This window comes from Metarhizium robertsii (assembly GCF_000187425.2).
Source record: "Metarhizium robertsii ARSEF 23 chromosome Unknown MAA_Scf_4, whole genome shotgun sequence".
Classification (NCBI taxonomy): Eukaryota; Fungi; Ascomycota; class Sordariomycetes; order Hypocreales; family Clavicipitaceae; genus Metarhizium; species Metarhizium robertsii.
In genome coordinates, this window is record NW_011942182.1 from 444,191 (window position 1) to 469,033 (window position 24,843).

Sequence of the window (24,843 nt, forward strand, 5' to 3'; positions counted from 1 at the left end):
ATTCGATATCCAAGACATCTTGGGTCCAAAATTCGAGTCTGGTAGAGGTATTGTATGTAAACTCGTGTCAGACTTTAGACTATTACTGCCGTGTGGCATCAGCTTCACAGGCAAGTGGGAACCTCCATCTTACTAGAGAAAAAAAATATATATTACGAGACATACCATCGGGTCACTTCATTTTCCATTCTTTGCATATAACTGCAGTCCATTCCACGACTCTGAAATAAAGAGCACGACTTAGACCTGGTTTACCTATTCTGCAGGTATTCAATACGCTCACAGTGCGTTTCCAACGTTTTCCCTCCTCTTCCACATTTCACCACATGTAATTATCACAGCCCTAATCCGGCACTATCAAGCCATGCGTGCACTTGCTATATTTGACGTTGCTTGGCGTGTCTAACAATGTTGAAAACTAACTTACATTATTCAACAGGCCAATATGATGTTCAACCTCCCACAAACGGCTCTAGCAGTCTTGCTCGCCTATAATTTCGGTTCCGGCACTTCTGCACTCGCCATTCCCGATGACGCCAGCGAAGTTGCTTCCGGTCTGGTACCGGCAGGAGAGCTAACAGCACGCGCTTGCTCTGCGCGTTGCTATGTCAAAGTTGATGGACAGTTTAAAAGAAACGGCTGCGATTTAGGCCCGGTCAGCTATGGGGTCGTGGCCAATCTTGCCCACTCGCAGCTGCACTCGGTTCATGGGAGCATTCGACACAACACCCAGGCCACTGCTGATGGAGGAAGCGCCAACCTCAACGCTGAGAGGGTCAGAATCACCGCTCAAGGTGATATTACCATTACAGTTCATAACAACTTTGCTAGAAACTGTGCTGCTCTGCTCAACATTGCAGACCAAACTTTCAGTGGCAACACTGTCGAGGTATACGTTGGTCCTTAGTATCGCGGGCTATACCCGGTGTGCGTGGCCTCCATTCTTCTAGGCCGGACTGTTAGCCATGGAATTGGATCATGTTCGTGTATTTAGATTGATTTCGCTTCAGTTGCCACTGGGAATCTTGAATGCGGAAGTCGCTGTCTCGCCGAGAGCTTGCTCATTCTGTTTGCCATTTATGTAGTCAACACAAAGGCGGCCGCTTGTTGAATAAATTCTCGTGTTGGCTCTTATATATTTGAATCTATCTTTAAACGAGCTTGCAAGGACCAAGACCCTCTGAGCCACTGTGCTGCCAATACGGTGTTACGGATGTTGTGCAATTTCGACCTCCTCAGCCACCTACGTATTGACAACATTCTGACAGCTGACCCAGCCTGTGTCACAAGGCACGATCGTTTGAATATCTGTCTACAACGGGCAACTAACGCGTAGCGGTGTGCTTTTAAACACCCAAGATCTGCCAGTACTTGGATACGCCTGCAGTAGTGCCTAGTCGTATAGAATCTCCTCGAGTCTGTGTATCTGTCACGTCACGTTAGAACCGCAAAGTGCTTGCCGATAAGTTACTGGCGGGATACAAACAATTTTATTTAGAATCTGTAGCATGCCTCTATCTCCTACACGTCCCGGGCAGGCTAAGCACAGTCGTTTCCCCAGCGACATTGACATGATGACCCAGCTATCTCCATCTCAACTCTGCCTTTGTATGTGATGTAGTGGCAAGTTTCGTTTCGCTATGCGGCCTTAAGCTGTGTCGGCAGAGACGTAAGGCGTCGCGGGTGCCTCGGGGGAGGAAAGAAGGGCGTCAAGCTCAGCCGGCCTGACCAACGAGGGTGGTGGGTTTCGGGATTCAAGGCACTCCTTCGCGCTGTTAAAACTCTCATTGTGCAGCTTGAAGAACATATTCTGGCAGTACTTGAGCGTGCCAACGCAGCGCTCGGACTTTAACCGTTTTTCCTCTACCCGTTGAAGCCCCTTCCTATTATAACGATTATGGAAATCCCCGGGCTATATCCGCCGCTTTTTAGAGGGATCCGGAGCTGGACCCCGAGATTAAAGGCAGTCCTCCTCGCTGCTAAAATTCTCATTATGCAGCTTAAAGAACTGCTCGTGGCAGTACTTGAGTGTGCCAACGCAGACTCCAGACGTGTTCGATAATTCGGTTCTCCAAGGCCAGCCACAATCTTTATAGACATTGCCGTGCAGCTTGAACGGCTTCTTGGGAGCATCCTGTCGTGCTCTTAGTGGCCCAGCAAGAGAAAGGCAGGGGAGCAGAGCCAATACAAGTGAAAGCTGCACTATCGTTTGAGTTAAGAAATAGCGTAGAGAGATCTGTGGTACAAGGCGTGTAATGGAAAGCAGAGTGTATCCGTGATGGAGGCTGAAGCAATACGGCATGTGGTATGTCATGGACTTTTATATCTTTGTTCTTGCTCGCTCAACCTGTGTGCAAAGTGTAGAATGCTTCCACACCATATTGCTACATGAAGAGAAATCCGCCGCAAGCTGGCATGGATTGTTTTCCAGGATCCTTTGCCTGAGAGCATTCGTTGTCCATTTTCCACATCGACGCTGTTTTGACCGACTCGGCTACTCCGGACTTAGCCAAGACTTCCATGCATGAATCGATTCCCACCGTCTTGGTCATGGTAATTAACCGTATTGGAGAGCATCTGGGCATAACAATACAAAGTAATCGTATGTTTATAATATACGGAGTACATCCCCGACAACCCACTTTTGCCACCTATATTTGGAGACGTCACCAGCCATGTGGAGGTAGGAAGTGACGCCGTACAAGGATGTCGAACCACAAGTTGGACACAAGCCATGAATTCTACTCCATGGCCACAAGTGGCCTGATAAGAAAATAAATAAAGTTTATCAAGTTAACAAAAAAGAGGCCTAAATTATCTTGCAAGACGAGTACAGTCCACCCCTGACATTATTCTTCATGCGTGATCGGACAGGGAGGCTAATAACCAATATAACAGGCATAATTTTATGGTAAGAGAGTGGAACCTTCAAGTACCTAAGGCTTTTGTAATATTTCTTAGTAAGTTGAAGTTTTTATTACAATCCTTATGATTTGTCCTAACCCCTTATAGCCTAAGATATATAAATTATAAATAATATTAGGTAGCTGTTCATAAGGGCCAATATTGGAATCACTACACGGGTGACCTAGACACTTATAGATGATAACAACTATAGTGAGTCTTGCCGTGGAATAGAACCAAACCCCGGTACAGCGGTATAAAGGTAGACCGAGATGAGGTCTTATAGTAGCCCACCACTGACAGGACATGAGGGCCACTGATAGCAAAATCCGCTCCTCACGTTGAGCTCTCCGACAACCGCCGGCACCTTGAGGATATTCTCGCGACGGACCTCTCGACGGCGAGATACTCACGGTCAACAAGACCGGACGTCACAACGGTCTGAGACATTGCCAGACTAGCCAAACACTAACCACCCCCCTTGTACCAGTCAACCGCATGCATTCTTCACAGTTGGAACATGCCGCAAATGAGGCAGATGAGGACACGAGGATTGCGTGGTCCTGGGGAAACATAAAAAAAAATACAAGTCAGCTGTCCTCCCAATCACGCATTGATCCCACAGCGTAACTTTGAGGAGACGCGTGGTCAACCCAGCATCGCTCACACTGATTTTGTCTCTTCTTATTTCATCCATGTCTCACCATCTTGCTGAAGCTCACCCGCCTCAGGCCCGACGGAGCTCAAAAGGCGGCAAAAGTCAACAATCCCTCAGGAAGAGGGTTGGTCATGCGGTGGGTAATTTGGGCTCGTCAGGACGTCTGGTTCAGTGCACGTCACATCCGCTATATGAGTGGCATTTGGTACCCATTTGTAGACGAGCAATTCTGCAGCTCGGGCACCACCGCCTACATGTATACCGATCACTGATCAGCTTAACCGTCAAGTACTTGACACCTAGACGCACTTGAGGTCTATGATTCATTCTTTCCCCTTTGCCATGCCCTTTGCTTGCTAGACATTTTCTTTGGCACGTCGCGCTACCTATGATGGACTCGCAGGATACAGAACAGTATACGAGGGAGTCACGGAGTGGAATGCCGTGTTTTGACTTGACAGAGGCAAAGTCCTAGGTGCAACTCTGGCGGGGACGGAACTGTCCCGTACTTTAGTGCAAGGCGAGAAACAAACCAGACACTATTAGCAAGGAAAGAACCGCCGCCTCCAGGTAAAGTCGTCCCTGCATAGATGGAAGAGCAGAGTAGGCAGGAATTGGGGCTGATGACATCGTGCAAAATAGGGTACGAGTACGCGGAGCACCAGTTTCTGGGAAATCATATTTCTCTCAAGTATAGGAACCCCAAGAGCGTGACAGACCCTACGCCTGACAGGATTGAAGTGGCAAAGAAAGCGGCTAACATTGTTCCCATCAAACTTGGCGAGGGCGGTGATGCCTTGAGTCTTGGACGTGGAGAAATTTCTGCGTTGACAGGAGACTTTTACGGAACCGAGGATCCTGTTAGTGACGGGAAATTAGACGCCGAACGGAAACAACGGCTTCCTTAAGGGACATGGTTCTCTAGCGAACATCCGTCAGGACCAGCCCAACGACGCACGGAAACTACATATGTACTAGGTCACCTCCAGGGGAAGCAGACAAGATGCAGGAGTTCTATGAGAAAGGGGGGGATTCATCAGAATACTACAAGGACGGCACAGGCCTCACAAGATTGCGTGCCATCGACAAGCTACATATGTAATTCAAGTTGGGCACTTTCAGAAATAAAGTCAACTCTTTCTTATCAACTGGCATCATTTCGGAGACGACGCCCGGACGGCCTGCACCACCAGCCATTCAGCAGCCAGTAGTTAAGCAGCCCAAGGCGAGTAGATAATTGACCGTCTTGTCGAGGCATATGCGATCAACGCATTCGCCAGCCACCTTCGCATGCGACGTCGTGTGTTGCACAGTGGGTTTCTCTGGACGCGCGACACGCTTTGGAATGTACTGCGTCTCCGAATCCAAGTTTCCTCTGCTCGTGTCTGCGCAAAGACTTGGCCCAGAGGACAGTTTGGGAGGCTGACACGTCATGGAGCACTGTTGCTGACTCGCTACTCTCTCTGCAAATCAGAAAGCGATGTATGGATTTACACGTCATATTTCTGATTAGATACAGCTGGACGTGACCAAGCTGAACTGAGCACGTAATCCACGTCTCAGTCGAGTCACGCCAATGCAGCGGCGCGACGTAGCAACAACTTACCCAGGACATGGACCAGAGTTCACAGAGTAAACGGCTTGGGCCTCTTGGAACTATCTGGTTCGTCCGAGACCAGTCGGCTTTTTGGCTGCCTCTGCAGTGACGTATATAAAGAAATCTTCCAACTTGGAAACAGGAAACAGCACTCTTGGAGGCATGTTGCTATCTGATCCGCAGGCCAAGAATTGATTGTTGCATGGTACGAAGTATATCACAGGGTATCAAGCCTGATCAACAGTGGCCTCTGGCTTGGCCATGTTTTGTGACACCAGACACTAATCCATCTGCACGACTTGTCTCCGTACGGGCGGGGTTTGAATCAAGCTTAAAGTCAATAGGAATGAGGGGTGGTGGTTACACTCGATTACATCGCGGACAAGGCGTGTAGCGATTGGCGAGTTGGGCGGAAGGCTGATAAGACAAACAATACAAATGACAAGACGGTTGGAAAGCGTTGTTGGAGGCAACAGTGTCTGCTTCCTCCCCGGAATAACACACATTCTTCTGTCGTAAACGAGTTTGGTCTTGTCGTGTATCCCAACGGCAGCATCATATGGTGCTGCAGGCGACTTGTCGTACGGAAAGGTAGCACAGAGACTGAATTCGGTCAAGGAAGCATGACGCATCCGTGACGGACTGCATTGGTAGAGAGGATGCATGCTTACGGACCATGAACGAGTCACAAGGTCATATCAAGCCTCCAAGGATGAAAGCCCAAGGCAGCTATGAGGTAAATGCCTTAATCATAATAGCTTAGGTTACACACGCCTGGTTTATCATGTGTATATACGGGCTCTAGGTTATTAAGGTTCTGGATTGACTCGTTTAAGAACCTTTTAAACAAGAAAAAAACTACTATTCGATTAAATTGAAGTTATTTACAAGCCCTCATTTGAAGCCCTTGCCACACGACTGCAAGTCGGAGCTTCTGCAGCCTCCTAACTCGGCACTGCATACTGCATAATATCACCTTGACTTCTTGAGAGTGTGATACAAGGCTTGAAACGGTACATTTGAAACAAAGCATGTCGTGTTGGGCAAAGCCCATCTCCAGCCAGGGTCAGCATGTGAGAACAGAAGGGGATGACATGTAAATAATGAGTAGCCATCGTCACATAAGGTCGTAGTTTCCCCATGCTGCAGGGTTATGAGATGTTTCTGAAAATGACAAGCCACATGACAGCAGCAAGACATGCAGCAATACTCTGTACTTGGTACGGAAATATCTATTAGGCAAGACCATTGGCTGTCGGCATGAGATATCCAACGCCATATCTCGCGGTCTAGACAGTCCGACCTGGATACGCCTAGGAGCTTGATTCTATAAAAGCTTGCTTTCTACCCGCCACGTCTCTAAAAATCCCAACTCAACTCGACGCTTCTACATCAACCCAAACCTCCTTGCAATCAATTACCCAGACCTTGCACCAGACCGTGAACCAGACCGTGAACCAGACCCAATCATGGCCGCCCCCACCTACTACTCCGGTTTGTTCTGCCGTCTTTTTCCATATATGCCTCCGTGCCGTTTGTAACATGGATTCCAGGAACCGTCGTCAAGATTGGCGGCAACGTCGCAAAGGGCCATTACACGGTTCAACAGGAGCCTCTCCACCATTTCTTCCAGACAGGAAGACATGGCCACCGATCCGAAAACAAGGTCGAGATTGACTTTTCCATTGGACCTGTTGGAGTATGGCAGCCCTACCAAACTTTCTCTTGTCCGTCATGACCTAACAACGGGCCAACACATGATAGGTAAAAGGCTATATTGATATCACAGAGCAAGAATTGGTGCTCAGTGCCTCCGTTCTCGGAATCCCTCTCGGAACATTCACGGGGAGTCTGAAGACGGGCATCACTATTGATATAAACTTGCTCCTTGTAAGGGGGATTTTGAAGTTCTACATAAAGGATAGCACACTCTACTTGGACGTCGATCTCAAGCTCACCTGGGATGGAGAATTCAAGAAGGAGGGAATACCCATCATCCATTTTTAGGGAGCTCGCAGCAGATGCGGCAATGTTTTGGACAGCCCCCGCTCACAATTTGACTCTGCGGCCGCGGCTGGCCAGCGGGAAGATCTTGTCGTGATCAAGTCATTCATTCAAAGGCACCGTTACTGTCATCCTGCTGCCTCTAAGCAGCGGCGTGTCGAAGAGTATTTGCTTTCTATAGTATTCCGCTCTTTACGTAGAAAATCAAGTCTCTCGTTTGATCAAGTTGTCGAAACAGCCGTGTCGTGCGATGTGTACTTTATACTTCAACAAGCCAGTCAAATTCATTCTGCTAGTAGCGAACAGCTTCCATGGGCAACTTTGAAGCCAAATACCCGATTTCGAGACACAGCGATAAGCATGGACTCGTGTCGGTCCATTTGAGAAGCATGCAATTTCTCTACATACATATTGACCCGATACATACGGCATCAATCGAATCATTCGCAGCCGCAACAGCAAATGTCCCCCGAGTAGTTCCAACTACCCTAGTACCAATCAAAACCACTCATTTCTTCATCCCGAGTCAGAGCAGTCTAGTTTTTTATTTCCCCCAAGAACCTCCTGAAGCCGACACATATCCAGTGTAATTTTTGCAGGTTCGCTTCACAGAAGAAGACGTAGGTTTGAGTTCTGCTCCTGACATGATGCTTCTCCCCGGATGTCTGGGGTGCGCTGGAAATGAAGCACAGGAGGGGTAGAGGAAATGATGGAAACAAGGCCAAGACGTGCCCATGGCTGATGTTTACATGGAGGCCGCGTAACATTGTCGGCACGGGCCGTCCCTTGAACCTGGCCATAGTTACACAAGGGCTCGAGACCTGATTGAGGCCGTGGGCCCAGGCTCGTTTGCTCACCGCTGCTTTGTATAAATAAGGGGTCATCTGCCGTCCAGTACCATATCAAAGCGAACCGACTCTTACCCTGATACGTCTATTGTCACAGTTGCGCATGTGCTTGTCAAGTGTGACGACATCACGTACTCTATCAACGCGGAACGGGTCCCCTTCGAAGCTTTAACAGCGGGATCCCGCAAACGTCGTCTCGCCCTTACGAAACGCTAGATGACCTGCAAGAGCTTTTTGGTGTGGTATGTGTGCTTCTATTGCTACGAGCTGAAAAGATGTATACAAGACAAGCTGGCGTCACAGGGACAGTTTCCACGTACAGCCCAAACAGGCTCGGCTGGGTACCGTAGGAAGACAGCCCCGACTACATGTGTGTATACATGACAAGCCTTGCTGCAAAAAGGTCAGCCTGGCTTAGATGTCAAGGTGGAAACAAAGCCAAGAATGTCCAAGGGCTGAATTGCCCCATACATGCCGCAAAGAAGAGGCCATGCAATAACAAAGGAGGCGCGAGACGTGCAACAAAGAGATTATCGAGGCACTGTTGGCCAGTGCTCAACGCCAAAAGACAGTGCAAAAAGATGATGTGCGTCCCTCACCGGTTTCAGATGGTCAACTGCGTGTCTTGTATTTAAGTAGACCTTGGTCACCATCTGCTTGTCTACGACGCTCAAGACTCTCCCGCCATGCAAAGTCTGGATCGCGCGGAACATGATGCCGCGAACTATGTCTTCTCCCAAGACGGACGGCGATTGCCCGACCATCGCAGAGCGCGCAACACAGTGCAGCTCTCTTTTCCTGAAATGCATGATGATGCCAGGAATCGTGCCAGATCCTAGCATCATGGATAATCAGCTGGTAAGCTTCACAACGTGGGCAGCTGAGATGGATGTTTATAGACCGCCGAATATTTCGTTGGACTACAAACTCCGATTCAGTCCTAACAACATGGAGATTATACATCGGCTCCTGGACGTTATTTATGATGCCTTAACATCCTGTAAGTGCCTGCCGTGCCAGTTTCGGATGGACGGAACGTTGAGGATTCCATGTTAATAAGAATCTCGACAACAGTAAAGCCAGTTGATGACCCGCCACAGGCTCCAGCAAGGAAAAGAAGACGCATATCAGAAAACGGCGATTCGCAAGTCACGAGGGGAGTCAACGACGATACAAGCGACTCGGACAGTAACATGGATCAAGCAGAGCGGAATATTTCAATAATTACCCATATAATCGACGGAACAGTAAGACGGCTCGTTAGATTATCCGATGTTGTTCGAGAGTCAGCAAAAAAGGGCCGAGGGCTTAAAATGGCAATATACGCATATGATGAAGAAGCAAACAAGGCCATGGCCGAATTACGTCGCGCCACGGAATGCTACATTTATTGCCAATTTCCGGGGGCGCCGGACTCGCTTCGCTCAGCATTGGTCACGGCCAATGCGATGCGACTTGGACGCCTGTATTATCAACGACGCCATCCAAGGCGCATCGACTTGCGTGTTGAACATCTACAAACCACCGCAACTATTCTTCACCTAGCCAAGACAAAGGAGAGCGCCCCAAGCGTGCCACCAAAGCCCACAACCGTCAACAACCCATCGGGACCAGCTGGGCCTCCGCCAGTGCTCGTAACGAATGCAACTACTGCTCAACAAACTGATGTCACAACTTTACCCGCCCAACCCACCGCCGAGGTTCCCCGAGTTGCATCCCCAATCGTGAACCATACCTTGTCGTTCCCTCCAATACCACCGGACAACGAGTGTCCATACTGCGGCGTCATCATCGAGTTCAAGGGAACTACGGAGTGGCAGTAAGCAGACCATGCTTCTCGTGATAGTATACCATCTAATTTGACTTTAGCAATCACGTCATGGAAGACCTAGCGCCTTTCATTTGCGTTTTCCCACCGTGCCTGCAGGCCGGTCAAGACGGGACCGGCCCGCAAACATTCGAAACGCAAAAGCCTGGATCAACCACATGCAAAACGTCCACGGACAACTATGGGAGTGCAGAGCCCCTTCACACAATCTCATCTTGTTTGATCAGGAGATCGAGTATCAGGAGCATGTCATCAAGGAGCACGGCGCGCCTGAAAGGCATATCGGGACTCTCAGCGAAATAGCACTAAGACGAGGCGTGTTTGCCAAGAAGCTGGAGTGCTGCCCGTTTGGTGACGATTTTCAACACCCGCAAGAAAGCGAATCGAGTGAAGTCTTTTCGAGCGAAGCTTTGCAGGCACATGTTGCCGCTCATATGGAGGAAGTTGCTCTGCTTGCACTGCAAAAACTGCCTGGCGATGGTGACGGCAAGTCTGGGAAGGTCGATGGCGGCTAAACGCGGCAAGATGACGGGCCTGCATTGGCAACATTGCTTGCATTCATTTATCGTGTACTGGAGGACGAAGGTCAAGACTTGTAGGACGTCGTTAAGGCTGCAAATGACATTTTGGGCCATCGATGGCATGACTTGAGATGCACACGGTTATCACTGGCAACGTGGGATGACTCAGACAAAGACGCATATCCCACGCCCTTCTCGCCACATCTCGGAGCACAGGAGCTGCAGTGCAGATCGACTCGGGAAGTTGGAGAGCAACTGCGTATATGCGCCACGCGTACTTTGAGCACGGTTTGCAGAACTGGTCTGCAACTAGCGGCGATGCAATAGCCTGTCAAGCTTGGCAATGAATGCCTATCAAGGGGGTAGTTTCATGGACGCGAGGCCATTGCCAAGCTGACAAGTCGCATATGCTCTTATTGTGCCGCCATATGATTGACAAGCGGCACACTACAACATGACAGAAATACGGGACATGCTGCGACATGATAGCCTCGTGGACCATCCACACGTCGGGAGGAGTTGGTATAATTGATATCACAAAAGATTGGTCCCACTATGAGACGTTTACATGACTAAACACAAAGGGACTCTTGGTCGCAAGTATGGCAGACAAAATACCCTGTTTCATTAATTACCCATATTCCAAGCAAGACCTTATTCCCCATAGATCGCCATATCTCTTGCCCACAAATAAAATCGTGTTATAGCCATCCACACCATCTGCATATCGCCGCTTCTGATCGTCGCCCCGTCACCTGAAAAGTAAGACTGCTGAACAGCATCTGACGAGGGTTAGATAAGAATAAAAAAGGGACATGGAAAGTAGAGAATCTCACATCCATAGCACGCTTGCTTTACCTCGAGACTTGCATCTCTCGCCGCCACAAAAAACGCTACTTATACCCTCGTTCACAGAGATCGATTTCTGCTTCTGTCATTGGTACAGGAGCAAAGAGAGTGTATTGATCAAATCGCATCTAATAAGGGTGAGACGGGCGCCACAAACAAAAGGACACGGGGGAAAGATAAACACACCAGAACAAAGTATTGATCGCCATGCTTGTCGTTAAGAAATTTGTCTAACGTGGTCGCCATTAATGTCGAGGGAAGGGACTGTTCAACCCATTCCCGTATTCCCTTGACTTCGGGGTAGTGCTGTTCAACCCATTCCCGTAAATTTCGCTGGGCTTTGGGGGGGTTCGCCGCCTGGCCTTGGGCCGAAAGTGGCTGCTGTTTAATCCATTCCGGTTTTTGCTTGGCTTCGGGGGGCTTCATCGCCTGGTCTTGGGCTGAAGGGGACTGCTGTTCAACCCATTCTGGTTTTTGCTTGGCTTCGGGGGGCTTCATCGCCTGGTCTTGGGCTGAAGGGAACTTCTGTTTAACCCATTCCCATAAGTTTCGTTTGGCTTTGGGGGGGTTCGCCGCCTGGTCTTGGTCCGGCAAGAGCTTCTGTTTAACCCATTCCCATAAATTTCGTTTGGCTTTGGGGGGTTTCGTCGCCTGGTCTTGGGCCGAAAGTGGCTGCTGTTCAATCCATTTCAGTTTTTGCTTGGCTTCGGGGGGCTTCGTCACCAGGTCTTGGGCCGAAGGGCGACGCTGTTTTTTATCTGGGCCTTTCGGCGTAGAGCCATGCTCACCAGCTGATGGAGAGCTGGGGTGGCTACTGCATGATGAAAGAGTTAGAAATACCGTGCGCAAAGGGTCTAACAAGATAGCTTGCTTCATGCTTACCTTGCCGACATTTTGTGTTTATCCACCAACCCAGAAGTTTGTTTGGGTGTGAGGATGGATGTTGAAGGTTGGACGTTGAAGGACAGATGTTGAAGGATGGAGAGGAGGGAGGATCAAGAGAGGCGGGAGCGTCGCTATTTATGCCAGCGAATTAGTTAGTAAGAGGAAAGAACATTTGAACACTCAAGATGTGAAGACTGAACACGAAGCGCTCCAGTTCGTGGGGCCGGATGGCGCAGAGACAGCCCGGGAGGAGGACAGTCCATGTTCGGTCTCTGATCGCTACGGGTGCCGTTCATGATCCGCCGCGCAAATACAGGTCATATGCAGGAAAATCACCCGACACCTTGTGTCACTGCTTGTAGTATGCCCGAGCGGTAGTTGTAATACGATGCACTGCATGCAAGTTGGTGTAACCCCCGGGCATAATGCTGTTCTTCGATGTCCTTTGTTCTCTTTTAGAGGCACGGGACGTTGACGGCTCGGGCCGTTGGAAGTTGAACACGCAACATGCCTGGCGCTAGTCTGAGTCGGGACACTGTGAACTGCTATATATTGAGTTCTACCTGTGAATCTTTCCTTGTTTGCGGCCGCTGCAAGGCTTCATTGTGCGATTTGTACGGCCCAAGTTTTTGGACCAACACATGTTACGCAAAGCCGTGAATACCGCCGCATGGAAAGAACACGGTACAGCCAACAAGCAGTCTCGTGGCCAGTGCTTGCGTAGACCAACTTACGCGGCATTCATGTGAAACCTACCTGTTCCCCTAAAACTCTGTTCACTTCGAGGCCCATACAAGCTGGCGGTGGCACGTGGTATGTGTATGCTTGAGCCTCGCCTTTGTTCACTGGCACCTGTGCCTGCTTTCTTTCTGTCACATGTCATCCATGAGTGGTAACATTGCAGTTCCATGAGCAGCACTGCGGATAATTTTGACGGGCCCCATATTCGTTGACCCTTCTTGATTCCTCTAGGCAGCGAAACGAGCATTGTCCACTTCCTAGCCACGTGTGCAAGCATGCAGTGAATGCCCTTTTACAGGTCGCATCGCTGCGAGGCTTACTCGTTCAAGATGATTCATCCTTATCGAGTATAGCCTCTTATGCCGTACTTGGGGCTTACTACGAGAATCCATGTGTATTGACGTCGAAATCACAGGTGCCGCTCGTGCACCTCGTACGCACTGTACTAGGTTTGAGCGTGAGGCTATGAATATACACACTACTATTCATGCAACGACAAGTATGACAAGATGGTATGCATCACAGGCCGCGACGCCTTGCCCAAGGAACATTTGGGGGAGGCGGTGTCTCGAGCCTATGACAGGCACATGTGTGTTAGACTGCTGTAGTCACTGCCGCAAGTACAAACGTACATTTTGGGGGCCGCTTTGGAAGTCGCTTGCATATTCAGAGACGCTCCATTCGAGCAGGGGGTAAATCAGCCGCCAAGCTCGTCTGCCTTGTGTGTTCCATGCATCTCATGCCGGTGGTAATCCGTTGCACTGGATGCAACCCTACCCGTAAGCGCTGACCGTCCCATCCATAATTCGTACCCCCCTTCGCTGCCGATCCTGCAAGAAGGAGGCTCATCAACGCTTTCAGTGAAGTGATATAATCCTTGGCTTACCAGGGGAGCTCACAACTTTCCCTTCGTGACAGATTGGAAGCCAACGTCGTTTGTAATTTCCTCCTCGAAATATTCTTTGTTTGCAAGAGCTGTCCAACTTGACTTTCTGGCCATCATGGCACGAGAAGCAGATGTCGGCTTCAACGGCTACTCCTCTGATATGTCTACAGGTTCCAAATTGAACCCGAATTCGGATCATGACCCAGTCACCTCCCATCCAGATTCGCTGCGCAGCGGTGAAGTCTCCGTGGAGTATATCCAAGGCCCTCGGTTTAGGTTCATCTGTGCAGCGTGAGTAGTGCTGAGCCGGTAGGAAAGTGGCAGCGCAACTGACATGTTTTGTGTTAATAGCATCGCTATCATGATGTTCATCACCAACATGGAGATTCCCGTCCTGATTACTGCATTGATCGCAATCACCAGCGACCTCGGGGGCTTTGACGACGTAAGCTGGGTGGTTTCCAGCTACCTGCTAGGCTATGTCGGTACGTTGAATCGGATTCCAGTTCGCCATGTCGATTACTCACACGCCCGAGGAGACAGCCGTCATCATAATCTTTGCCAAGTTCAGCGACATTTTCGGCCGAAAGCCCATCTTCTTGCTGTCCACCGCCACATTCATCATCTTTTCCGCCGCTTGTAGTGCCGCGCAGACACTGACGCAGCTGTAAGGACTCGACCTGCTACAGAATGTTATAAGGGTCGAGATTCCACTGGACTGACATGTGGCAGCATTGTGTTCCGAGCCTTCCAGGGCATCGGCGGCGGAGGCTGTTTTTCTCTGTGCACAATCATGGTCTTTGACCTTGTTCCGCCAGAGAAGTATGCGCAAGTTGTAGCCAACATTTCTATAACCAATGCTGTAGCTCTTTTGGTAGGGCCCATTATTGGCGGAGCCATAGCCGCTAATACGACGTGGAGATGGATCTTTATCATCAAGTTTGTCAAAAATTTGCCGAAAACACCTCATTTTTGATGTTAAGGACCGGGCTAACACATGCCATGACAGCGTTCCGATAGCCGCTCCGGCACTTGTTATATCTGTCTTGGCTATACCTAGTGGGTTCCCACACCACGGTCAAGTTAGACGCCAAACAGCCGAAAAAACGCTGCGTCACAGCGCCAGGAAGACACTTGGACGTATAGATATTCCTGGAACTGTCCTCGTTCTCTTGGCCGTACTGGGGCTAACAGCTGCCTTTGAGGAGGCCGACAAGCTCTTTCCATGGAAATCCGCATACGTCATCGTCTTGTTGATTGTATCCGGACTTCTTTGGATTGTGCTTATTTGGTGGGAGAGATATGTTTCGCTTTCCAACAGCACGCGAGAGCCAGTGTTGCCTTGGAGGTTGCTGACGAACCGCCGGATGATGGGTATATTTCTGTAAGACTCCTTCACCTCATCATCCTTTTCGCCAGCACAACTCTGACAGATATATCGAAGTAATTTTTTGCTCTTGGGGGGACCTACAGTCATTGGAATGTTCATCATCCCGCAGAGATTTCAGCTGGTGTATGGCACGTCTGGACTCGACGCAGGTGTCCGATTGATTCCGTTCACCGCAGCCATTCCGGTTAGCTCGGTCTTTGCATCCAGCCTGGTGGGAAAGTACAAGGTGCCGCCTTTGTATCTCATCATGTCAGGTTCTTGCCTCCAGATACTTGGGTTTGGTCTGCTGGGAACACTGCCTGCGACGCTAGAAATACCGGCACGCATCTATGGCTATGAGCTCATTGCCGGATGGGGCTGTGGTATAAACTTCTCCTTGCTCTTCTTGATGGTTCCGTTTGTGATTGAGAAACGCGACCACGGTAAGCTTTGCCCTTGGTCCTCTGTATCTCGGGATGAGGGACAGGGAAATGATGCTAATCGTTTCCCATTAGCAATTGGCCTTGGGGCTGCATCGCAATTCAGATTTATTGGTAGCTCAATGGTTCTGGCCATCTCAACCTCCGTCTTCAACAGCTTCGCGAGACCACGGCTCCAAGAATTGGGCGTCGCTGGTGCTGATTCCCTAGTCGCTGTTCTTGCCACTCTGCCCACGGTGGTTCAGGAGCAGATCCGATACACTCTGGCAGAGGGTTACAGTCGTCAGACTCTTGCTCTTTGTGTCTCGGCAGCGCTGCAAGTCCCCGCTTCCCTGCTCATGTGGACAAAGAAGCCGCTGGTAGTGTAGGACTTCTTTTGTCACCTCCCCATCGCCGCACGCTCAACCGATGTTTTTGTCAAGCGAGGTGTTAGATTGGACACGGCCTTTAGGGGGCGGCACTGCATGCCTTGGAAAAACCTGGGAACTGACTGCGTCATGATTTCGCTTTTCCTGTATCGGGGTTTTGAGTGTAAATTGGCTTCACGGCTGAATTGGAGACTCAAGGGCCGGATTTCTGGTTTTCATGATAGAGGTGTACCTTCAAAACTATGCGGGTTTCTGCCATGATGTAATCATATTTGCTCTGCACGCAAAGCGCTACGTGACTGGTGTGACGTCTTGGCTCAACTGACGATAAGTCGCGTTCTTCATACCGGAATGCGTTTGTAGAGATGTGAGATACTGTACACAGCGCGAGAGCTTACGTGACCGTTTTGTGCTGAAAGTGGGCAGGGCAGCATGAAGCTATTATTAGTTGCCGAGGTTTATGCCGAAGAGAAATACAAAAAAACACGAAGCTCGAGTGTGGCCAGCAATGACGAGGAGTACCTATCATAAAGCAAGGCATCACCCCCCATGTTTGCGACAGGGGGTTATGGAGGTAGGTACCTGCGTATGTATCGCATCCAAGTTGGTGGGCCAACATGTTTGGATGCTGGAAACGGGGAGTTGAGAGTTGATTCATCAATGTGGCAGTTTTTTTTTTTTTTTTGACAGAAGAAGGAGAGGGCACGGCACGGTGCTGGAATGAGACGGGATGTCAATGGTGGGGTGATGCGTACGGACCAACTGGCACCCAACTGGCACGGGCCGGTGACCTGTCCCTGTCAGACTAGTCCATATGGGGTTAAGGTTAATGCGGATCTTGGCCCCTGCCAGGCACCTGCCATCTCACCCCGGTCTAGATGTATTTCAGTACAGACTGGGCGACATGGGGCTGCACCAAGTAATATTGATTGAACACAGCACAACCAGACAACACAACCAACACGTCGCAACACAAGTTGGACAGCTTTTGGGGCTCTGCAGTAACTCTGCAGCTCCGGAACCCCCCCGCGTCGTTTCATTTCTCTCCTCTCTTCCCTTCCCGCCCAACTCCCAAATCTCCTCGACATGCATTTACTACCACTTGGTCAACGGGCGCCTGTTGTTTTTGCCTCGATCAATTTTCTCCAACTGCGAACCGCATGCACTGAGCAACAGTCCATCGATTCCCAACAGCTTCTGTCAAGACCGAACGTTGTTACTGTTCACCAAGCATAAGCTCCTGATCCCGGCAAGCTGCAAGCTGCTGCATCCACCACCATCGACTCTACCACTTGAGGAGTACGCCGCAACTATGCCATCAACAAATGCCTTTCAGGTCCAGGGGAGGGTGAGGAATCGGCTGCTGTCCTGGCATCAATCACGGTTCGCTGATTTCATTAGACAGCCATAATCACTGGCGGGTCGCCTGGCGGTTCGAGTGGTTTGGGACTGGCCGTCGCACGCCAGCTCGCTGCAAAGGGTGCCAACGTTGTTATTGTTGCGCGCGACCAAGCCAAGCTTCTTCAAGGCCTCGACACTGTCAAGGTAAGCCTTCCACTCGTCCCCTTCGTGTTTATGGTTGATGGGATGTGAAGCTGATTCAACAGCACAATAGAAAGAAGCTTTAAACCGCGAAACTCAGCTTTTCCATCAAATCAGTGCCGACCTCACCATCCCCTCTGAAGCTGTCCGCGTTGTGGACGAGGTGGTGTCGTGGAACTCTGGCAATCCACCCGACATTGTGAGCAAGTTCTGCACCTTCCCCCCTCCCCATTCTGAGCATTTTGCTTGACTTGATGCACTTTCTGCCTGGACGGATAGGTTTTCCTCTCGATCTGGCAAATGCTAATTCTTAGAATTGCAGGTGTGGTGCTGCGCCGGTACTTCGCACCCGACCCTGTTCGTCGACACTCCAGTGACCGAGTTCTCCACGCAGATGCAAAACAACTACTTTACCAGCCTATACATGTCACACGCCATCCTGCAATGCTGGTTGAAGTCATCGCGCAAGAGCTTGACCTCGAACCTGCCTGGCTCTTCCGATAAACCCGAGTCTCGACCAAACTCTACCCTCCAACGCCACATCATCTTCACCGCATCCTTCTTGGCTTTCTATGGCATTGCTGGCTATTCCCCTTATAGTCCCACCAAGGCCGCGCTACGGTCTCTTGCAGACTCCCTTTCCCAAGAGATGAACTTGTACAGTGCCGCCTATCCAAACGAGCCGAGGGTCCGCCTGCACACAATCTTTCCTGCGGGTATCCTTACAGAAGGTTTTGAAGCTGAGAATCGCATTAAATCTGATTTAACCAAAATGCTTGAAGAAGGGGATGAGCCACAAACACCCGAAGTTATTGCATCGAGGAGTATCAAGGGATTAGAGAGTGGACAGGAGCTCATCACAACCGACTTTCAGACGGGGTTGGTCAAACGAAGCATGCTGGGAGGTAGCATCAGAGGTGGATTTGTTAGGGGACTCGGAGACTGGATTCTCTCAGGACTGGTTTTTATCATCATGACAGTCGTCCGTGGGGATATGGACAACAAGGTGCGCAAATGGGGCCGCCAATTTGGCAGCACGGGCATGAAGGAAGACAAGGGTCCAGCTTAGGACTGGCTCAACCGTTTGGTCGTTTTCCCCTTTGTTTGTGTTACTCGTTCCGTCAAAGATTGAATGAGGCTCTAGTCCCATAATAATCACCCGTATTACCGATATAACGACGTTTGCTATCATCACCCGAGCCAATTCCCCTGTGCCTTTCTGCGTGTCGTCAAATGCACTTGACCGAGACGTGGACCCTACCATACAAAGCCCTACAAAGTTTCCCCGAGATATTCATCACCCCTTCAACACGGTTCTGGCGAGGCAGTCTGTTCAAGGCAACTGAGCACTGCAGCCTTGTATGTTGCAAAGAATCCTTGACACTACTAGAATGCCTAGGCAGGTGGTCAGCCGCCATGGTTCATGCTGTGGAACAAATCTTACAGGTTGCCTGAATACTGGCACTTTTGTACTACAACACGAGGCCAGTCGCTGCTGCCCAAGGTACTGGGGTGTCAACTGGTTGTACATGTATGCATGTAAGCATCAGCCGGCCGCAATCTCCACGCCTACTACCCCGTACCCGCACGATACGAGCATGCTCATATGGTCAGCATTGGCAGCAAAACAAATACCTCAGTTCATATTGATGTCGTTTTTCGCGATACTTTTGCACTGTCAGACTTGTCAGATTGGTCAGACGGCAGGGAAAATGTTTTGGGTAGGATGTGCAGATGGTGGCGCTTAAGGGGTTTAAGGGGCTGGTAGGTTGGGACACTCTGCCTGGCCCCCAACTCTCTTATATCGGACTGTCGAAATGGCTTCGTGGATACTTTGATCATAGGACGATCGTCGCGTGGTAGGCGCCGTCGTACGGCAGGGCCCGCCACGCGCACGGAATACTCTGTACTACGATTGCGGTCACAGTCCATGTCAGATCTCCGCTGTGAAACCACGGGGCCCCATGCTGGTGATGCAAGGGGGAGGAGGTTATTCAGTGGGGGCTAGATCCGCCTGCCAACAAGACCTGGGCGTCCGAGGCCATCATCGGGTTATTGTTCTCACTGCACATGGCAAGATGAGAAGGCTGTTGAACCAGGCTCCTGATTCCTCTGCAAACGAGTGTTTCTTGCGCGTCTCGTTGATGTTGCTATTTGTGGCTGTTCCAGGCACTATCCGGCAATCCTGAGCCTGGGAGCTTCCATTATTCTATGGTGGGGAGTGTATTCGCTGTGGTTTGGCCAGTATACACATCACGTATTTGGAAGAGATAAGAAGTCTGTTTCCACGGAAAACATGTCTGCCCTTTTACGTGATTTATTTTGCCATGACTCTATACCATTCCCCGTGTTCAGCTTTCCCTTCGTCTTTTACGGTCTTTTACTTGATAAAAACGAGTTACCATGTATCCGGAAGCAACTCTCCTAAGGATCGCCGTGTACGCCACTGGCCTCGGCGTCGTATATGTATGTATACATCATAATATCTCTTACCATTGCGTAAATCTTTTGACACTGAAACAAGGTTGTGTCCCTCGCTCTCTACCGGCTTCTACTCCATCCGCTGAGTAAATATCCGGGGCCATTCACAGCCAAGCTCTCCGATTTGTACGGCGCTTTCTATGCCTTCCATACGGTTCTTCACGAGAGAACGCTCGATGACCACGCCAGATATGGTGGGTTCTTTTCATGCCCAAAAGATGAAGCAGCAAGTTGTATTAACGGCTATGAATTCTAGGCCCGGTAGTGAGGCATGGACCTAACAAACTGGTCTTTAGCTCAGTCAAAGCTTTGCGAGGTAAGTTGACCACGCCAACACATTGAACCCGGGACATGTAATTTCTGAAATACCAACACCTCAGATATCTACCAAAACAACAACGTCACCAAATCCAGGGCGTACCTGATATCCCAGCGAGCACCCGGCGTCTACGGCCTCTTCAACGCCATCGACCCATCCCTACACCAAAAAAAGCGCAAACTCGTCGGGCGGGCTCTGGCCCCGAAATCCCTTCAGGCATTCGAGCCCGTCCTCATTCAGCAAATCGACATCTTCATACAACAACTACAAAGGCACTGCGGTCCAGACGGCAGCCCAGTCAACATGACCAGCCAGACCAAGTATCTGTTTGTCGATGTCATGGGCCACCTCCTGTTCAAATACCCCCTCAACCTGCAAACCGAACCGACGCACCGGGTCCTGTCATACTCCCGGGCCAACTTCTTCTTCAACATCGGCATGCAGCTCCCGTCCTTGGCGGCCCTGCGCCTATGGGCCCTACAGTCGCTCTGGTCCGTCATCAGCAGGAAGCGCTACCTCCGGACGCTGCAGAAGATCATCCTCGCCCGTCTCGCGCAGGGCCCGCACGTCAAGCAGGAACTTCTTTACATGTCTGCCAAATCGGCCATTCCCCACGACGACAAGGAGTGGGTGTGTGACGTGCAGACCGAAGCGGTGTGGCACATGCTCGCCGGTCAGTGTTTTGCCATTTATTCGCATGTTCCTTTCTCACACGAATACAGGCAGCGACACGACGTCGACTACGCTCAGCGCTTTATTCTTCTACCTGGCCCGCAACCCGCGGTGCTACGGGCGACTCCGGCGCGAGATTCGCTCCGCGTTCGCCGCAGACGGGGATATCCGGAGCGGCGCGGCGCTCGCGAGCTGCGTCTACTTGCGTGCGTGCCTGGACGAGACGCTCCGCATGTCGCCGGCGATTCCGGGCACGCTCTGGCGGGAAGAGGTGTCTGGGCCCGGGGCCGAGGCGAGGAAGCTCGTTGTGGACGGCCATGTGATTCCGCGGGGGGTGCATGTCGGTGTCAACACGTACTCTTTGCTTCATAACGAAGAGTACTTTCCTGAGCCGTTTGTTTTTAGGCCTGAGCGCTGGCTGGACGCGGCGGCTGGGCAGGCGGATAGGGAGGCGTTTGCGCCGTTTTCGCTGGGCGCGCGTGGGTGCTTGGGTAAGGGTATCGCTTACTTGGGGACCAGTCTTGTTGTGGCCAAGACGTTGTGGCACTTTGATTTCGAGGAGTCGCTGGGGTGTGAAGTGCAGCAGGGTCGGAATGGGGACGAGTTTCATATTCGTGACATGTTTTCTGCGGTGCATGACGGGCCTTATTTGACGTTTCGTGAGGTTGGTCGTGTGGAGGAGTGACGGGGTTTTTTGGGCTGAATAGATGAGGCTTGTGTATGTGGTCGGTAGGGCTCTAGATATTCATTCAGATGGAGAACGCTTTGCACTTATTTAGATGACGATTTAATCTTGATATTTCACTGTAATTTGGAACGTTTTCTATTCCGTGCATGATCCTTCAAATTCCCGTTTAGATAAGTGCTTCCTTCTCAAGTGACAAGCGAACCTGATACCCATCCCTACCCTATAGCATTATGTCAGTTTGACATGAGACGTGTTCTAGACGAGGAATATGGGCTCGAGGAATATGCCATAGATTGGCGACATGAATGTGTGAATTGCATGCTGTCCCAATTTACTCCAAGAGGATCTCAACTCGTGAACCGAGCAGCCACCACCGGGCACCAACTTGTTCGACGTCGTCCAGTCAGCCTCAGACCCTGCAGTCATGGAAGCTAGCATGTCAACGAGGCCCATCGATACATGTGTAAGTCTTCTCTGCAATAGCATCCTGAAGGAACCATCACACGCGCGATGCAACTCTCACCATCTCGACCCAAACCACTACCCATGTATTTTCGAAATCGCCCCTCCGCTGATCTCTTACATCAACTTTCTGAATCTGCCTCGAAAGCAGGAGCTGAACCTCCCGCCCGTGGCATCGACTACAGGCAAAAGCATCCAGAGGCCTGGGCATTCACTCCTCCAAAGAAACAACATGGACAGTGGGGGCTGTCAGCACAGGAATGTACACTTATAGGCTCCCATCCGCAAGAGTGCTTTCGACGTTTGTTTCAGCGAGACTCAGGTGCTGGCAGGCAGTCAGCGTAGCATTCATGTATACCAAGACCAGGGCGATGGATCGACGCTTCAACCTATGGCCTTTTATTCGTTGGAAACCACGCTCCCCGAGACCTGGATAAGCTTCTTGGCGAGCGGTCAGCAACTAGCCATGTGCGGTAGCCTGCAGAGTTGTGGGTTCGGTGAGGATTGCAATTTGCGCCCGTATACTCCGTACAAAGCTCCCAGATTGACGTGCAGGAGATGTGAAGCAGGCTGCGCATAGAGTGTGGTAGAGGTAACACCGGATGAAACAGGTTTTTTGAGTGATTTGCTGTTCTAGTCGTGTCTATTTGAGGGTGAACTAAATTCTTACAAGGGAGAGAAATTTGCTATAGATGTTGCTGATGGCGATTTGAAGGTGTGGCGTTTTACAGCTACTTTTGGATGCGCCTCCCGGCGGCAGGGATGTACTCCGTACCTTGACTTGAGCCTTGATTAGATTGTACGAGGTTCTGGAAGGCACACCATATCATTGATGTTCTTTTCTGTCGCCAGGTCTCAGTGAGTAGTTTTTGGGGGCGCAGCGATTCCCCTGGTTGGTGTCATCTGTAATGGGGGGATGCGGCGCTTGTAAGACCAGTTATAGATGAGACTCAGAGCCAGCAGTTGACTGGCTGCAGTAGACTATTCCTCTGATGAGTTTGTGGATGATATGTCCTCGTCAAGCCCACGAGTTGCCTCGCAAGACACGGTCCCCAAGATATCCGCCTACAATGGATGAAATTGTAAATCTAAGCGTGGGAGCCGTCATGGCCGTGCTGGCAATCGTGGCCGTCGTCGCGCGCTTTTACGCGCGCCATTCCAGGAAAGCCAAGTTGCAATGGGACGACTGGCTCATCGTGGTGTCGCTGATTGCCATGATTGCGACGGACATTCTGGCTATATGTGGTTTGGAAAACCCTCCCCTTGTCCTCCAAACCATCCATCACCACAACTCCTGAGCAACATGAAGATTAACACTTCTCCCAGCAATCACCGGCAATCCTACGGGCCCTGAGACGGCCACCGTCGTGACTGATACCCACGAATACGCCCCCGAGGACGTCTTGTACACCAAGCTGAGCTGGGCTACGACGGTCATATATTTTGCCATAACGTCGACGACAAAGCTCTCCATCCTGCTCATGTATAACCGGCTCTTCTCAGTGGACGAGCGATTCCGCCGAATCGTCATGGTACTCTCTGTGCTCGTGGTAGGCTTCTGGGTAGGATGCACAGTCGCCGACTTGACCAACTGCGTTCCCATGGAATACGTATGGATCAATAGCCTGTCCGACCCGCGGTACTGCTTCAATTTCAACATCTACTGGTTCGCCAGCGGCGTATGCGAGGCCCTAATCGATACTCTGATCCTGCTGTTGCCCATAAAGGTCGTTCTCGGACTGCAGCTCGGCCTGAAGCAAAAAGTTGCCGTGGGGTCAGTGTTTCTCCTAGGTGCATTGTGAGTAAACGTGCTTCGACTTCTGTATAACCCCCCAACCAAGACTAAACATGAGTAAAAAGCGTCATCGTATCCGGCTTGCTCAAGACTAGCTTCGGATATATCCCAGGAAGCCGCCAGCCTTCTTTTTCCAGGACGCAGCTGTGGACATCGGTGCACTGTGGCACGGGCATCATCTGCGCCTGTCTTCCCATTTGCTGGCCGCTATTCGGGCGCCTGTGGAAATTGCACCTACCGTCGTGGCCGGGTGCTTTGCAGATCCGGGAGTATTGGTACAGGCTTAGGGGCGAGCACTCGGCAGAGAAGTCGAGGAAGCCATCGGGGGCAAGTGATGGGGAGTTCCAGCTGTCCAACAACTTTACCAGCCGGGGGTTTACGGTGTCGTTTGGTGGCATTCACGAGGAGCAAGTATACCGTGAAGACTACTCGACAGTGTCTCACATTGCACATCGCAAACACTCTGTGTCTGCCGTGTGAGGTGGCGATGCTGCATTGATGGTAGGAGAGTGTCGTAGTGTGAGGATTTTGGCAGGGACCTTTGCACGCACAATATAAAGTTCGTCATCGCTGAATAGATTTGATTACTTTTGAAAGACCCAATGTCTTGTAGATGCCATCACCCTCAAGGCGGATGGGAGGAGTGCCGGGAATGGAGATGGCCTTGTCGCTTGTATTGGGTGCTGGACTCGCCCTCATGGCACCAAGAGAAGACTCAGAAGACAATCAACGTCAGTTCTTACTTCTCCGCAAGATGACTCAAGTGCTAGGTAATACCTACCTAGGTGGGTAGATGTGTTGGTAGCAGAAGTACGGAGGAGCTGATGCAGATTTGTCTGAAGCATTTCAAGTTGGGGGTGGCTGAGCTGCTGATGGAGGAGATTCTTTTTTTTTTGTTGGGCGTGATGGTTACATTTGAGAACCAAGACAAAAAAAAAGGCACGTTGACGCACAGCATTGAACATACAGGGCTGGTGAGAAATGGC

General features: G+C 50.6%; 9 protein-coding genes across 9 annotated transcripts; 8 read left to right on the forward strand and 1 right to left on the reverse strand.

Annotated features, from left to right (window-relative positions):
- Positions 1-445: 445 nt before the first annotated feature.
- On the forward strand, positions 446-907 carry MAA_09493 (uncharacterized protein; the record flags this gene model as incomplete). Its single annotated transcript, XM_007827491.1, has 1 exon — positions 446-907. The coding sequence occupies one exon, from the start codon at positions 446-448 to the stop codon at positions 905-907; it is 462 nt and encodes a 153-aa protein (XP_007825682.1).
- Positions 908-4,152: 3,245 nt separating this feature from the next.
- Positions 4,153-4,470, forward strand: MAA_11053 (eukaryotic translation initiation factor 2C 3; the record flags this gene model as incomplete). The annotated part of the gene is made up of 1 exon (XM_011413019.1): positions 4,153-4,470. The coding sequence occupies one exon, from the start codon at positions 4,153-4,155 to the stop codon at positions 4,468-4,470; it is 318 nt and encodes a 105-aa protein (XP_011411321.1).
- Positions 4,471-6,628: 2,158 nt separating this feature from the next.
- Positions 6,629-7,166, forward strand: MAA_09494 (uncharacterized protein; the record flags this gene model as incomplete). The annotated part of the gene is made up of 3 exons (XM_007827492.1): positions 6,629-6,653; positions 6,713-6,858; positions 6,924-7,166. 3 exons carry the CDS (start codon positions 6,629-6,631, stop codon positions 7,164-7,166), a joined length of 414 nt encoding a protein of 137 aa, XP_007825683.1.
- Positions 7,167-8,737: 1,571 nt separating this feature from the next.
- On the forward strand, positions 8,738-10,354 carry MAA_09495 (receptor-interacting serine/threonine-protein kinase 4; the record flags this gene model as incomplete). Its single annotated transcript, XM_007827493.2, has 3 exons — positions 8,738-9,011; positions 9,086-9,830; positions 9,898-10,354. The coding sequence occupies 3 exons, from the start codon at positions 8,738-8,740 to the stop codon at positions 10,352-10,354; spliced, it is 1,476 nt and encodes a 491-aa protein (XP_007825684.2).
- Positions 10,355-11,253: 899 nt separating this feature from the next.
- Positions 11,254-12,102, reverse strand: MAA_09496 (uncharacterized protein; the record flags this gene model as incomplete). Its single annotated transcript, XM_007827494.1, has 3 exons — positions 11,254-11,337; positions 11,396-12,023; positions 12,092-12,102. 3 exons carry the CDS (start codon positions 12,100-12,102, stop codon positions 11,254-11,256), a joined length of 723 nt encoding a protein of 240 aa, XP_007825685.1.
- Positions 12,103-13,836: 1,734 nt separating this feature from the next.
- MAA_09497 (MFS multidrug transporter) lies at positions 13,837-15,898 on the forward strand (the record flags this gene model as incomplete). Its single annotated transcript, XM_007827495.1, has 7 exons — positions 13,837-14,012; positions 14,073-14,166; positions 14,228-14,388; positions 14,454-14,543; positions 14,731-15,105; positions 15,166-15,533; positions 15,606-15,898. The coding sequence occupies 7 exons, from the start codon at positions 13,837-13,839 to the stop codon at positions 15,896-15,898; spliced, it is 1,557 nt and encodes a 518-aa protein (XP_007825686.1).
- Positions 15,899-17,210: 1,312 nt separating this feature from the next.
- Positions 17,211-18,509, forward strand: MAA_09498 (3-ketodihydrosphingosine reductase tsc10; the record flags this gene model as incomplete). Its single annotated transcript, XM_007827496.1, has 4 exons — positions 17,211-17,246; positions 17,300-17,443; positions 17,514-17,639; positions 17,763-18,509. The coding sequence occupies 4 exons, from the start codon at positions 17,211-17,213 to the stop codon at positions 18,507-18,509; spliced, it is 1,053 nt and encodes a 350-aa protein (XP_007825687.1).
- Positions 18,510-19,843: 1,334 nt separating this feature from the next.
- On the forward strand, positions 19,844-21,597 carry MAA_09499 (Cytochrome P450 CYP5321A1; the record flags this gene model as incomplete). Its single annotated transcript, XM_007827497.1, has 5 exons — positions 19,844-19,906; positions 19,965-20,115; positions 20,178-20,237; positions 20,302-20,913; positions 20,963-21,597. The coding sequence occupies 5 exons, from the start codon at positions 19,844-19,846 to the stop codon at positions 21,595-21,597; spliced, it is 1,521 nt and encodes a 506-aa protein (XP_007825688.1).
- A 1,535-nt stretch (positions 21,598-23,132) lies between these two features.
- On the forward strand, positions 23,133-24,337 carry MAA_11054 (Argonaute/Dicer protein, PAZ; the record flags this gene model as incomplete). Its single annotated transcript, XM_011413020.1, has 3 exons — positions 23,133-23,307; positions 23,389-23,860; positions 23,923-24,337. 3 exons carry the CDS (start codon positions 23,133-23,135, stop codon positions 24,335-24,337), a joined length of 1,062 nt encoding a protein of 353 aa, XP_011411322.1.
- Between the last annotated feature and the right edge of the window lie 506 nt (positions 24,338-24,843).